Raw genomic sequence first — 15,866 nt, forward strand, 5'->3', positions numbered from 1 at the left:
CCTTGAAGAAGAAGCCCGACCATGAAGCCACGCAGCAGCAAACAGGCTCGAAAACCAGAAACAGAGCCCTGCAAACACGCTGCATCCCTAGAGCCAGCTGTTCTTAATTACACAATTCAATGTTATTACCTTTTTAGTGTGTCTGGAGGTTGAGGAAGAGCCTTAACTGAGTTTAAACTAGATTTCTGCAATTCTCTGTGGCAAATTTCCTAACTCAAGGACAGTCAGAGAGAGATACAACATTGCTGGCTTTGAGAATGGAGGAAAGGGTCCAAGAGTCAAGGAATGTGGGCAGCCTCCAGCAGATGGAAAATACAAGGAAATGTCTTCTCCCCTTGAGGTTCCAGAAAGGAGCATAGCCTTGCGGATGCCTTGATTTTAGCCTGGTGAGACACACGTGGGACTTCTACAAAAAGGTGAGATAATGAGTGTTGTTTTCAGCCTCCGAAAATAATTTCCAAGTACAGAAAAGTTTAGAAAGTTCCTAGGATTCCACAGTGTTTTCTCTGTGGAATGGAAATGAGGGCAGGAGAGGAGGGGGGACATTTTATAATTTTTTAACATAAATATGCATTATTGTAAATAACTTGAAAAACTGATTTTCAACCTGGTTAAGAATGGAACAAGAATAAAAACCTAAGAATCATAGGAATTATCACCCACCCAGGAGAGTCAGAATAGCAGCTGCTTTACAAATCCAACAGCACAGCAAGGAGGTGGCTTGTGAGGAATTCCAACTAGCACCATAATTGTGCTAGTAACACAAGGGTCAGCCAACCAGCCAACACTCCCCCTTGCACACCACACACCCGGTCAAACCAGGTCCTTCCAGCCCAGGCCCACTGGAAGGCTTTAATCCTACTTGCAGGGGCTGGGCCACAGCTCTCACATAGATTCTTGAAACTGATTTTGAAGACAGGGCTGGGGGAGACAGAGAAGAGAAGCCAGAATAGTAACTGGCCCACAATTTAGCACATTTTTCAATAGAAAATCAACAAATTGCCAACAAATTGCTATGCTAATGAAGAATTGTCCCGCTCTGCAGTGAGCATTTAGCAGAAGAGAAAAGACGACTCATTTATGCCACTCTGAGAGCTGTCATTCCAGGGGGGTCCCCTGCTGAATTTTAATGGGCTTCAAGTGGGGAAAAGGGAAAAGCAGGAGAGCTGATGGGCTCTGGTCACGTTTCTCTCCAGTCATTCTCTCTCCAGTGCTTGAGACATAATGCCAGACAGCAAGCCATCTGGTGTGCAAGTCAGCGGCGGCTTTCTACTAGCGAATGCCCAGTGCAGGGGCCACGTTCAATATGCTCCTCTCGAAGAATTTTCAGAAAGGAAAATACCTGGGGCTTCCCTAGTGGCGCAGTGGTTGAGAGTCCGCTTGCCAATGCAGGGGTCGCGGGTTCGTGCCCCGGTCCGGGAAGATCCCACATGCCGCGGAGCAGCTGGGCCCGTGAGCCACGGCTGCTGAGCCTGCGCGTCCGGAGCCTGTGCTCCGCAACGGGAAAGGCCACAACAGTGAGAGGCCCGCATATCGCAAAAAAAAACAAAAAAAAAAAAACAAAAAGAAAGGAAAATACCTGGCCCTCCCCCAACAACTAACTTACATTGAATGCACATCTTTCTTTTCTAAAGTCACTTCATTTTACTTAAGACAAGAGAAGTCAGGACATTCTGCCAAACGTCGGGGGAGGATACACAGAGAACACATATCGCATACATACAGAATTCCTTTTAATTTGTCTTGAAGTCTGTGCCCAGAGGACAATGGCAACAAAACAATGCAGCCCGAGCCACTTCACTGCTGTTTAGCCTGGTCCTTCATCAAGAGTGACAGGGAGGGTGAAGGAAAGGCCGTCATCTGTTCCAGGGACACATCTGCTTCAAACCAACAGGAGATTTCTATTTCTATGTTCCTCTTTTTCTCCACCTCCTTTCCTACCTTCCTTGTCTTAGTTTAAGAAAGATATGGCTAAAGAAGAAGAAAAATACCAAGGCCAGAGGCTTAGGTCAATGCATAACATCTGAAGGATACGAATAACACATCCTGAGAATGCAGATATGTAAGTTGTATCTCTTTGGCCTTTTCCATTTATCTACCAGGAATAAACTGAGGTCAATTTCAGATTCCAATTTAAGGACAAAAGGTTAATTTATTAATTCAGGCAGAAAAGGTATTTCAAAAATATAAAATAGAATTTTAAATTGTCTTTTGCTCTAAAAGCAAAAATTTTAACTATTCTAAGTTTATCGAAGTGGTTAAAGTAGTTTCAGATTTTACTTACTGTAGACAGCATATCGTTAAAAAGACTCCAGTGGAGATTCCTACTGCACCACAGTCAAAGACCCTGGAAACAAATTCTTAAAATGCTTTTGAATGATCTTCCTATGTATGTGCATCTCAGGTCCTTCTTTCAACTTCCTATAGTCTAGCTAGAGTCTAAGCCCCGCCCCCCCAAAAAAATTTAAATAAGTGGTTCAATAGCAATATTAAACTGATCACTGCTTGACAATGTGACACAAATGAAAATAACATTTTGAGTAACGTCACAAAGCCTACAGAGCGTTCTACCTAAATACAAGTCTCGATCTTTGTGTGACATACATGAATGGGTATCACTGCCCTGCTCTACTGATAATGAAAGAGTAAAAAAAATATCATTCCCCGTATTTCCTGAAACGTGCCCCTCTGACAGTCACCTGCCAACACCTAAGAGTCAGATTCCTTGCTCAGCAGCAAGGGATGAGTCACTTACCAACACACAGGATGTTGAAACAGAATCCTTGAGAAGTCGACTTGTTGACCAGCTGGTCGGGGAGACTGTCAAATCCAACATGGCCGGAAAGAGACAAGTTTCGAAGCTCTTCATTCTGGAATTTCAGAAAGGAAACATTTGATAACCCATGACGGTGCCACCTGGGTACCCCTCCCCCTCCCATCTTCTCTTCTTGACACGCATGGAAAAAGGCGACCCCTCTGTGCCCACCCCGTCCCCGGCTTCTACACAACGGAAGCTACCAACTCCAGAGCTACGCTCTTTCCACAAAATCACACTGAGTCCCTAAGTACACCAATCCCCCTCCCAGGCAGCTCAGGTCTGGTTACAGGTGCACTGGTCCAGGGGAAATAAGCTTCTAGCAGTGGCTGATTCAGACATGCATTAAGTGACATTAAAAACTTCAACCATTTTGACAGCTTCAAGCACTCAAGAAAACCCTTCAATTTACTTTCAGCCCAGTGGCAAAAAATAAATGACACTCTTCCAGATACAGGAAGGAGCTCTGAGAAGCTCACAGGGGAGGATGCATACCCGTTACAATTATGGAAATTCTGTAACTACCATGATGAACATACTGAAAATGGCATGGCACAGGACTTGGTTCCTTCTCCATCATCTGGATGGGCTTCTTGGGGCTACTCTGCTCTCTCCCTCACACAGCTCCTAGCACAGGTTCTGCACTCCCCGCACCTTCTCAAGAGTCTCCTGAAGCAGACTGGGACTAAGGTAGTTATCATACATTTCAAAGCTGGATGATTTATGCTGTTTCATTAGATGGTGCTGACTGCCTCCACAACTTTGAATGCATTCCGTGGGTATTGGAGATCATCTGTGAAACCTTTCTTTCCCAGGAAAGCAGAGGTCAGCTATGGTCTTTCAATTAAACACCACAGTCATGGTATGGGATTCCAGAAACTAGATCTTGAAAGCCTGCCTGAAAATGAGACTCCTGATGTCTGGCTATGTTGCCAATGAGCTCTATACTAGAGATACTGAATTTTGGGTGAGAAAATGAGCCTCAAATTTCCATTTTTTAATAAAGAAGAAAACGCCGTGCACAGGATCATCTGGTCACTATTTTTAAAAAGACTGGTTTTCGTTACCCTCCTATGTGTGTTAAACAATGAGGACAGTAAGGTCTTTTAATAATCAAAGACTGAGACTCCATTTCCAAATCCCTAAGTCACTATGGAGGCAGGGAAATGTAACTCCATAAATGTGGTGATTTTAATGGAATGTTTTATGAACAATGTAATACCTGAGGGCCTCGCTAGCTCTACAATTCTGATTCTGTGAAACAAGACTGGAAGACACAACACTGCCTGAATACCACGGTGGCAGCTGCAGGTTTGAGGTCAACGGGACAGAGAACAGATGTCTAGTCTATGAATAGTCTCCTTGAAACCTGCCAGCAGTGACTATGAGACTCAAGAGTGGGCTCTTATCCTTGAGCAGGATGGACTGGCCAACAGTGCACCAAACAGCTTGGGGAGCAGCCCTGGTAGCCTGACAAGGCCTCCTGACAGCACACCGTGGCTCCAGGGCTACCACCTGCCCCTTCCTCTCCAAAGACCTCAAAGGTTCAGACAGCAGGTATTTTTAGGGTGTTTACCACATCCGCCAAGACTGGGGGAGGAAGATTTGAAAGGAGTCTGGGTTATATTTAGAACTCTTTCCATCCCAGCTGCACAGGGGCTGCTGTGCAGACAGCGAGGAGAAGCCGTCACACCAGCCTCTTTCCTGATGCACCACAGCCTTGAACAGTCAGCGAGCAGCACGAAAAGGGGACGAGGCAAGTTAGAACCATCGTCCCGCCCTCCCTCTCCTCTTTGCCACAATAATTCAATTTCTGGGGGGGGCGCGGTGGGGGGAGGAGAGTGGTTTATTGCTCTGGATTCTGGACTCTTGATGGGTTTTTAGGTTCAGATATCCACCCGGGAGCCAATCCGGGGAAAGAATCAGAGTTAGTAATTATAGCTCTCATCCCAGAACCCAATGCTCAGCATCTCATATTCTCACCATTTCCAAAACATGAGAAACCACCCACATACCCACCGAGTATTTTTATACCCACTGAAAACCACATACAAAATGAAGGGTTATAAAACAGTTTGGTCTTGAAAAAATTTTTTTTAATTTAAATTTATGTCTTCAGAGTCTCTCTCTTCTTTGTCATATAAAATATGTCAATTTTATAATGCCATTTAAAAATTCCATAATCTGAGCCTATTTCTCTGCCCAGCAGTAAAGGAATCCTTTACTGGGCTATTGCCCATTGGTGAGTGATGGGGAAAGGGGAAATAGGAAGCTCCTCCTCTGGTTCATGAACAGGCTTAAAACTGAAAGCACTGCAGGATGTGTGAGGGGAGCTCTATCTCACACACAGCAGCTAAAGTGAACTCCTACACCCCAGCACTTCTCGGCACCACGCTTATGGCTTCATGCCTTAGATGTCTCTATCCAAAGAATGTGTGCGGGGCTCCTGAGTCTACAAGCGTGATCTCAGGGAATCTCAGATAGTCTCATGTCTTTACCGCTATCACACACCTAGCAACGACTCTCAGAATTTTCTAAGTACTGAACTCTGCATTCCAGTTCTGAATTTCTACCAAAAGGGGCAGTTCTCCCGGGTTGTCCTTTCTGTCCCTCTAACTGTTCTTCAAGAAACTTGAAATCATCTTCTTCTATTGCAAACCCACCCCTACTCCCGGGTTCCCTGTTTCTGTTAGTGCCATTTATCTATACGTGAAACCCACCTGCCTGCATCAATTCCAAAACTGTTATCAATGCCACACCCTCCTCCTCTTCATGCTAATTCAACAGCCTTGCAACTGTCACCTTGCCTCCATCCCACCCCCTCTAATCTTCCCTCGCTCTACCTTGCTGCCAAAGGGTACTCAAAGGGTACTCAAAGGCCCTCAATCCAAACTTGGCCTGCCATCTCAGGAGCCTCCATGGGCTAAACACAAATCTCTATCCCCACTCCTCCCAGGGAGCGCCTTCCACTGCAGTGAAATGGAATTACAGTTCCTGGGAGAAAACCCCAGGGTTCTCTTCATCAGACTTTACTCATACTATTTCCTCTAACTGGAAGGAACTTACAGCCAGTGTTTACATATCCACACCTTCCAGATCCCACAGAAATTTTATCTCCAGGCTTGTCTTTACTACGAAATCTCAGGGAGAATTTCAGTCAACATTCCCCCCACCAATAAAAGGAAAATAAGAATTGGATACAAGTAGCTCGAGCTATTTGGTATTCCACCATCATCATCATAACAGCTAACTAACATTTATGGACCAAGGTTCCAGAAAAGCCCTAAACATGAATGAATGAGTTTATCTTAACAATTCTATGAGGTAGTTACTATTGTTACCTAATCTCAACTGACAGATGAGAAAACAGAGGCCCAGAAGTTTAGTAACTTGCCCAAGGTCTCACAGCCAATAAGGTGAGAAGCTGAAATGTGGACCTAGGAGGTCAGGTGCCAGAGTCCAGAGTCCTCCCACTTAGTCACTATTACCACATGATGATCTAAGTTCCTAGGTAGCCCCAGACAATACAGTAATTGGAGCTGCTATTGAAATCCAATATATTAAACTAGAAAGAAAAAAACGTTCTCTAAAATCATAATTCTTTGGCAACCGTAAGAGGCGGAAGTTGAGAATTGAAATTGGCAACGTAGCTCTAAGTATATTTTCACTGGTCCTGGCAATGCTGAGACTTTGATTTTTGCATCTATGGCACATGAAGCCAATAATAAAGGGTTTAGTTTGGACCATTTTTGAGATGTAAGTGCCACCTTGGAGCCTCTAAGTAAGTAACTATAAGACCTTAATTGATTCAGTCCTCCATTTGCTAATCTATCTAGGGAGGGGTTGTACTTGGATAACTTCTAGGCCCACTGCATCTTGAAATGGGCAATGACACAATTCTATAGTATAAAATAACCAGTCTTTAACTTGACCATCTCATTTTTCTCTTTCCAGATCATCTTGACATGAACACAATTATTTGTTCATTCAAAAAAAACCTCACTGCTCAAAGCACTAAGGGAGCAAAAATACATTACTTTTGTTATTCATTGATTAAACACTCTTCCTGCTCTTGAGGGGTTTACAATGTAGCAGTAGAGACAGGACACAAGTAAATGTAATACTATTAAGGATAAAAGTGATAACATACCATCACTTTAACTGTGGGAATGACAAAGGGGGAACAGGTAGCATTTGGCTAGGGAAAGTCAGGGGGGCATCTTTCAGGAAGGCTGGAGCTCTCCAAATCTACCAGGGAAAAGAAGTCCAGCTTGCAGAAGCCTTCCAGATAAATGTTGTCTATACACAAAGGGTCACTTTATTATGAATGTGTACTTTGGAGATCATAATCGACAAGCTTTTCAGAAGCTATCTAGCTGACTTCATTATGGAAATAATTATAAAACAAATTATATAAGAATGTGTGCCAACACCTACATTCTGAGTGCTGCTTTAAAATATGTTCCACAATTCCAAATCTTGCTTAACCACAAGTAGGATGGAAAAAGACTTGGAGTCAGACAGCCATGGGTTTGATTCCCTACTTTTTGTCCTCCATCAGTAAAAATGGAGGACTTGGCAGGGTGGCTGGGAGGAGCTAAGGAAATGGTACCTATGGGAGGGCCAGCATTTAATAGGTCCTCAGGAAACCTGGGTTTCCTTTCCCTAGATTAGGTGGGAGTAAGACAGCTGTCATTTTAAAATGAGGAGCCCTCCTATTGCTGCTGAGAGCCCGGGGAGAAACTGGGGATGGGCAAAGCCCGCAGACTAACCAGGGAGGGAGAATCACTCACGGAGGAACAAAGAGGAAAAAAAGAACATGGAAGAGAGAATGGGGAACTCTAGTGTGAAGAAAATCCACCCTAAATAGGAAGCTCATTTACAAGGCTGAGGGGAAAGCCACAGAATTCCATTCCTGTTTGCAGGCATCCACATCCTCCCGGCTGGAAGCCATTAAGGATTCCTCATCTTCACTCTTCCTTCTATTTTCGTCCAGCCCAGAGCCTCCTGAAATTAACAAACTGGCTGTGCACAGATGGATTCTATTCGCCATGCTCAAAGGGATAACCCAGTCCTTTCCTTTTAAAACTGAAGGCTTCGGTAGATGTGGCGAGTAGGTAGTCTACAGCTGCGGACCCTCATCAGTCAGGGGGAGCTGGAGAGCAGTTACCAAGGTGATACCTGTTTTCACGTAGGTTGAAAACAATTAGACTTCATTTTTTTACCTTTAAAGACAGACATTACAATTTAAGTTTAGAGAGATTCTGCCTCTTTAAAATTTAAAGTATTATTTTTTAAATTTAACAGGTAACTTCTTTTATGTATTACCAAACTGGAAGTTACACTCTTCTCAAAGCCTCATTTTATGGAGAATGAATTACATTGATCCAAGTCACTTAATCTCCGGGCTTATGTTTCCTCACCTGTAAAATGAGATTTAACCAAATGACCTCTAAGCAAAGTCTTTGGTTCTAATGCTAATTCTAAGATTTCTTGCATTTGGAAATCAGAGATGCATAAATCTAAATCTTGTCATGTTGCTTGAGGAAAGCCAACACAGGGCAAGATCTTCTTGGCGGTAAATTATCTTTTCTTTTCTTTTTTTTTTTTTTGCGGTACGCGGGCCTCTCACTGTTGTGGCCTCTCCCGTTGCGGAGCACAGGCTCCGGACGCGCAGGCTCAGCGGCCATGGCTCACGGGCCCAGCCGCTCCACGGCATGTGGGATCTTCCCGGACCGGGGCACGAACCCGTGTCCCCTGCATCGGCAGGCAGACTCTCAACCACTGCGCCACCAGGGAAGCCCTTGGCAGTATGTTTTCTATTGTCAGATCCAAGATGGCTCAGTTTTTACATGACCCTTGAAAGGGAGTTCCTGTCATTTACCCTGGTTAACTCCAAACAGAACAGAAATCTGTGTGTGTACTGCCGTGTCTTCCACATGAACTTTTCACTTTTGCTTGCTTAACTATAATAATTTGACTTAGTTTTAAAACAAAAGGTACGTACCCACTCCCTACAACTGTCCTGCTTAAAAACTTTTTTCTTCAGCTATATCTGCAGTCTTCAAGAAATTTTTTGAAAAGTGGATTTATAGCCTCAAAACAAAATGTAGAAAATTCTTCTATGTAAGTTAATCATCTCTTCAAGAAGAAAAGCAAATTTTTCATGCTTTCGTTCATTCAACAAATATTTATTGAACACCAACACATGCCAGATACTGTGATAAATGCTAAGGAGACGATGGTGAGAAAGCAAAGCATTGCTAACTCGTGGAACGCATAGTCTAGTGGGACAGACAGATGTTAATCAAGCAATCCAAACGTATAATCACAAGCTATCCAAAGTACAGAATTCGATGCAACCTTATAACTCATGTGATTCTTGCAGGAGATCCACCAGCTTATAGGATATAAAAACATGTATTAGTCTGCAGCATTGTTTGATATTAATTTAGTAGACAGCTCCTATGTACAACTGATGTGCAGGTTTTATGTATTCAGGTGAAAACCAAGAGTCTTTTTGACCAGCATTGCCTGATGGGAGGAGGTAGAAATAATTAAGACTCCAGTCCTAAGAAAATGAATGTCCAATTTAAAATAGAGCTGAGATGGAACCATGGGGCATATTCCCTTTACGCTCTGTCTTTTCTCATAAAGGAGATGTCCACTTAGAGAAGAGGAGCAGTACACATCCCTGCATCTTAGAGTCTTTTTTTTTGAGGCTCTGTTTCAGTAGTACAGATGCCAGCCACCTGGAGACAGGCAAAGAGAAGAACGTGCTTCTCCTCACACAAAATCACTGATTGAGCACCGGCCACTTCTCAGTATTTGGAGAAATCCTGGCCTCACAAACTGTCCAAGAAGTAAGCGCTTCCCAAGTGCCCGATCGTTCATTTTTGTAAATACATACACTTACCTAAATACATTCTAGAGAGTATTCAACTGGTTTCATATTCTCTTTTAAAGAAAGAAAAGTTGGTGGGAAGATGGGACACGCCCTTAGTTCTCATGCAAAAAGGAAAACACTGGTATGCAAAGTATCAACCCAAACCACAACTACGAAGCCTGCACTGGGATGTTTTCAAGGCTAGGCATTGCTAGGGCCACTTCCATAATATAAAACATCTGAAGCATCTCACTACCAATGAGGACTGCGTTCTTTAAGAATGACTTGGACAACATTTGCTACTCTGCTTGTCATCTATCCATGAAATCCCAAGGTCAGAGCCAAGAAAGCCCCCAAGGAAATTGTCTCACACAAGCAGCAGAAGAGTAAGAGCCAGGAAGAAGAGAGAACTCTTAGGAGGAAAACCATATGAGGAAAGAGCTTGAGTGCAGCCCAGCTGGAAGCTGGGACTGAGAAAAAAAAGGCACCCAGGGGCCAGTCCCCAAGTCACAGAGCCAGGAATGTCAGCTCTATCAAACCCAGGAGCCACTCTCGAAACACCACCAAATAACCAGGAAAGATCTTGATTAATATTAAGTAACTGCTCCAATAGTAAGCACCATCTCTAAGCAACTTTCTCCAAAAGATTCCCAGCAGAGGGACAGATTTTGCTTTTCTAGATCCTTGCAAAAATAATATGGTGTAGGGGTTTTCTTTGGGGATGGTAGGATGATAGGGAAATTTTACTTTCTGTTATGTTTCTGTAATATTTGAATTAATTATCAAAAAAAAACCCTCACACTTTTATAATAGAATATGAGATTTTAAAAATCAGGACATAGATCGTATTCAGATTTTGTACAGTGAGGGAAAGGGGTGCCAGTTATCTGCGTGATATAAAGAGACGCAGAAACGGTAAGATAAGTCGTGCTGATATGTTAGGGTGAATTCTTTCATACTACCCGCGGACAGTATAACCTAAGAAAACCAAAACTTCAACATTTTTTCTTGTTAAAAGTTGTAGCAAAGGGAGCTCAGCTCGGTGCTTTGTGATGAACTAGATGGGTGGGATTGGGGGGCTGGGGTGGGAGGGAGGTCCAAGGGAGGGGGTGATATATGTCTATATTCTGATTCATGTAGCTGATTCACTTCGTTGTACAGCAGAAACCAACACAACATTGTAAAGCAACTATACTCCAAATAAATTTTAAAAAAAAAAGTTGTGTCAGGACCACAGGAAATTTACTCGTGACTTTATATTAAAGGACAGTCTCAACTTGAATTTAAATAAATAAATAAAAATCAGGAAATGTGAATAACAATAATAATAAAAATCTTTTCAAAGTAGCTAAGCCTGCAATTTTACTGCAGCTAATAGGTGGGTGGTAAGATAAAATATGTGTACTTATTTCTTTTCTAATAACAGAACGAAGTTACATAGAAAGCGACGAGAGTAAGCAAAAACGCAGATTAGTACAGTAGAAGGTACCTGACGCGTGAAGTCAGGAGACACGGGGCAACTCTGCCATTGTTTAGCTGTATGACCTGGTGTAACTCATTTAACTTCTCAGCCTCAGTTTTATCAACTTGTTTTAATTGTACTTGATTTACAATGTTGTGTTAGTTTCAGGTGTACTGCACAGTGATTCAATTATATACATGTATATATATTCTTTTCCGGATTCTTTTCCCTTATAGATTATAAAATATTGAGTATAGTTCCCTGTGCTATACAGGAGGTCCTTGTTGGTTATCTACTTTATATACAGTAGTGTGTATATGTTAATCCCAAACTCCTAATTTGTCCCTCCCCCCTCCCTCCCCCACCATAAATTTGTTTTCTCTGTCTGTGGGTCTATTTCTATTTTGTAAATAAGTTAATTCGTACTTTTTTTTTTTGGTTTGGTTTGGTTTGTTTGTTTTAGATTCTACATATAAGCAATATGATATGATATTTGTCTTTCTCTGTCTGGCTTACTTCACTTAAGTATGATAATCTCTAGGTCCATCCATGTTGCTGCAAATGGCATTGTTTCGTTCTTTTTTTCATGGCTGAGTAACATTCCATTGTATATATATATATATATATATATATATATATATACCACATCTTCCTTATCCATTCCTCTGTTGATGGACATTTAGGTTGCTTCCATGTTTTGGCTATTGTAAACGGTCCTGCAATGACCATTGGGGTGCATGTATCTTTTCGAATTATGGTTTTCTCCAGACATATGCCCAAGAGTGGGATTGCAGGATCATATGGTAGCTCTATTTTTAGTTTTTTAAGGAACCTCCATACTGTTCTGCATAGTGGCTGTATCAGTCGTGTCAACTTTAAAATAAACTACCTCACCAAGCTGTTGCAAGAATGAACATAATTCTCTCTCCTCAGCTCTTTTGACACATTTTTGCTTGGATGACCCCATCCCTGCCCATGACAACCCCAAGCTAACAACTCCCTGGTTATAACCAGCTGCCCGCCTCCAGGCTTAGGGGTGCCTGGGCACCCCTAAGCCACCATCTCCAACAGAACGCACCCTATCCCCCATTCTCAATTCAAATCTGTCCTTCCTCCGATTTTATTATGTCAAATGGCAACAGCATCTACTTCAAGGTATTGGTGGCCTCTAGAATAACATCAATTCATATGCATATTGCTAAAAACATGCATAAATGTATAGGCCTCCGCCCTCTTGCAGAAGAAAAAAGTCCACTGGTTAATCATCTTAAACCCTCCGCTACCCTCCGAATTAGACGGTGAAGGTTTCCTGAAGCCTGTCCGTCTCAGGTTAGATTTTTCTCCTCTGTGCCCAGATGTTAATAACCTCCCATCAATCCTTTTCTGGCTGAAACTTGCCCACCCAGCACTCTTAACTGACAAAAGTGCATCCAGTCTACCAGCTGATTTCTATTTCTGAGCCTGGAAATCCACGACTTGAATGTCCCTCTTTTCCTAACACCACCCCTATTTTACACCTCAACCAAATTTGTATCCCGGGTGAGGTTTCACAGAAATCGTTATCTTCCAACCTCATCTTTCTCGGAGAAGGAGAGAGGTCCAGCGGTTGATGGGTCTTCCCCACGCGCAGGGCCATGTGGAGAGACAGAGCTGCGGCACCCAGCGCCCTGGCGCCTGGTCCACCCCGCCCTCCATGACGCCTGGGCCAGCTGCAAGGTGAAAATTCACACTGTTGCCGAGTGAAGCCTGACACCAAAGGGCTGAGGACACAGTCCTGCCTCTGCTCCTCCACCGGCCTTTCTGTCTTCTCTACAGCCTCCCCTCACAGAAAACAGTCACTGCCCACACGTCCTCCAAGATCTTGCTGCTTTGTCTGGGATTAGAGTCTCACCTTTGTCCGGTTAGATATCAGATCTCTCATAATTAGGAAATACACTGTTTAAAAGCAGTCCTCAGAAACGGGTATCTGAAGTGAACAAAATCCCAGCTGCTGCCCACAACCCTGGATCCTGGGGAGGTGGGGGAAGGATAGGCAGGATGGGGGAGGTATTGGCTTATTAGTAAAATAGGCTTGCAGCGATAACTACCAAGTGTGACAATCCCAAAACTGTAAAAAGTGGCAGCACTTTTTTTTCTTACAGACAGAATACTTTTTTGCTAGAAGTCCACGTAAATTCTCAAACGCTAAATCTAACTGGATACCAAGAATTAATAACAACAACAGCAAAAGACATTTTCTTACATTTCCAAAGATCAATCTTTCTAGTGGAGTCAAAGTGACTCATGCCTGTGAGAGCCTAAAGTTACAAAGTGCTGATCAACAGAAAGTCTCCTGTTTGGGAATAACGAGGCCCACATGTGCATTCCAGGGACTCTGACAAATTCTGCAGGCTCAGAGGAAGACGGGTGGGAGGGGGAGGGGGACTGACAGATAGGCAAGAAGTATTTAGAAAGGCACATTCCGATTAGAAACACATGCTACAGCTGTTCTCTCACACCACTCAACATCACCAAGACAGAGAGAAGCCCTTCACTCAGCAAACACCAAGGAAAGCTAATGAAAAAACCACAGAGGAGAGTCACTAATCATTTCAAGACCCTCAGCTTGCCAGTGGGACCCCAAATAACCCAATGCCATCTCCAACATATCACCTATCTTGCCGGGGAGAAGACCACCCAAATCCTCACAGCTGTGTGGCTCCTTTTTGTGCCTTCTGCCCTGCCTTTACAGTGCAGATCTTTCAGACAAGCTTTCTCAAAACAGTGGTGAATAGGAGGTCAAAGATAATGAAGGGGCCCATATCAGTTGGAAGCTTTGTTCTCAACTTTTTATGTACGGTTCTCCTCCTGATATTCACACATCAATTCCTCCGTGCTTCCTATCTGAGAAATATTGTGTCTCAGTTCATGTACCTCTGTTCGCTGAAAGCATTCATCAGCAAAAAGTGAAATATGGATGGGACACTTCCTTCCTTTGCCACCATTTCTATCACCGGATATAAATGAGCCACTTCCGTTTTGAAAGATATTATTTATTTCTGTCCCTTTCTGAAGATGGAAGGGACTTTCAGTTACTGTAATGACCACATAATGGCAGTCTCTGAGAAAGAAGAAAAAAATCCAAACCGGCTCTGTGGCAGTCATAAACAAAAGCACCAGGGATTTCTCCTCCCAAAGCATCTTCAGTTGCTCAGCCCGGCTGATTTAGAACATCTCTGAGTGCAGGACTTCATTTCTAGCACCTGAAAACTGAGGGGCTATACCAACAATGACCAAAGACATGGTAAATACGTTCTTAGGAAATAAACAATACAAATTAACATTTGATATCACTCTGCAAATATGACTAAACAATCCTGGCCAAAACTCTCAAGCCTTCCAAAAATAAAATAGCACTGCATCTTAACCTCAGCCCTGGATGAAAAGCGATCAGGATGGAATAGAGGTTGTCTGCATACACTTGGGGTATGTCTTAGTTTCTTATTGCCATGCAACAAATTACCAAAAAACTTGGCGGCTGGAAACACCTATTCATTAGCTCTCGGTTCTGTAACTCAGAACTCTGGGTATGGCATAGCTGGGTTCTCTGCCCACGACATCACTGAAATCAAGGCACTGGCCAGGCTGAGAAGCTCTGGAGGAAATTCCACTTCCAATCTCATTCAGGTCGGTAGAATTCATTCCTTGCATCTGTAGGAGTGAGAGCCTCCTCTCCTTGCTGACTGTCCGCCAGAGGCTGTGCTCAGCTCCAAAACGTTACCCACAGTTACTAGCCATATGGCCACCTATCTCCAAAGGCAGCAACAGAAAATCCCTTCTGTCCCTCTCATATTTCAAATCACCTTCTTTAGAAAGAGTCCAGGCCCTTTTCAGGGACGGATTGGATCAGATGTCCCCAGGATAATCTTCATATCATAGAGGAAACTGTGCTGTAACATAACCTCATCAAAGGGGTGACTAACCCGTCGTACTCACAAGTTCAGAGGGTTATACGGGGCATGCACACAAGAGGCTGGGATCATGGGGCCACCTTAGGATTCTGCCAACCACATGTGCATTCTAATATTCCTATGTTCTCCCAGGTAACTTTAGGATAGAATAAAATAATGAATATTAGAGTTTCCCTAACTAAAAACAAAACACAACTAAGTCTCTGGGGGCAGGGGAGGAGAGGGGGGAGACAGAAATTAGTAAACCATAGTAAACTAGATCTCCATCAGGTTACCAAGGCATTTCCACCCTCTCTTGACCAAAAGTGATAAGAGGGCTAACGACAAACTAGCTGGAGTGTCACTTTGCCTTTGGAGGAAGTCTTCCAACAATGAAAGTAAACCTTGCAAACATTTAGGTGGCTGCTATGTAAGAATTCTAGGAGATGCAGAAGCTTTTTAAGGAACTTAAGCATTATTAGGGAGAAAAGTCATTAAGACAAAACAGAAGATGACTGCAAACGGTTTGATGATGAAATATAGTACAAAGTTTATCAGTGTGAGACAATGGAGAGCAACACGGACCATGGCAAAAAACTAAGACTTTCTCTGAGGGGGTCAGACCTCATCTAGCTCATGATAAGGGGAAATCAATTTGGACAGCTACAGAGAAGGAATGGAGATGGGAGGAGAGAAAGAAGTAGAGTCTGTTAGGGGAGGCAACAGGAAAGGAAAGAGGTCCAAAAGGGCATGGAAATCAATGAACTGGAAAAA

The 15,866-nt window shown here is 43.1% G+C and overlaps 1 protein-coding gene across 10 annotated transcripts in view; it reads right to left on the reverse strand.

Moving 5' to 3' along the window:
* Nucleotides 1–15,866, reverse strand: part of SEPTIN11 (septin 11) — a 118,258-nt gene that overhangs the window by 44,273 nt on the left and 58,119 nt on the right. For 9 of the 10 annotated variants that reach the window (XM_033406485.2, XM_012536880.3, XM_033406484.2 and 6 more), the window contains one exon: nt 2,756–2,870. In XM_033406485.2, the coding sequence (XP_033262376.2) occupies nt 2,756–2,870 (115 nt within the window). Of the gene's footprint in view, nt 1–2,755; nt 2,871–15,866 lie in introns of those variants that run through there. The other variant, XM_049709390.1, reaches the window with a different exon arrangement.

This window comes from Orcinus orca, chromosome 4, assembly GCF_937001465.1.
Source record: "Orcinus orca chromosome 4, mOrcOrc1.1, whole genome shotgun sequence".
In the NCBI taxonomy this organism is placed as follows: domain Eukaryota; kingdom Metazoa; phylum Chordata; class Mammalia; order Artiodactyla; family Delphinidae; genus Orcinus; species Orcinus orca.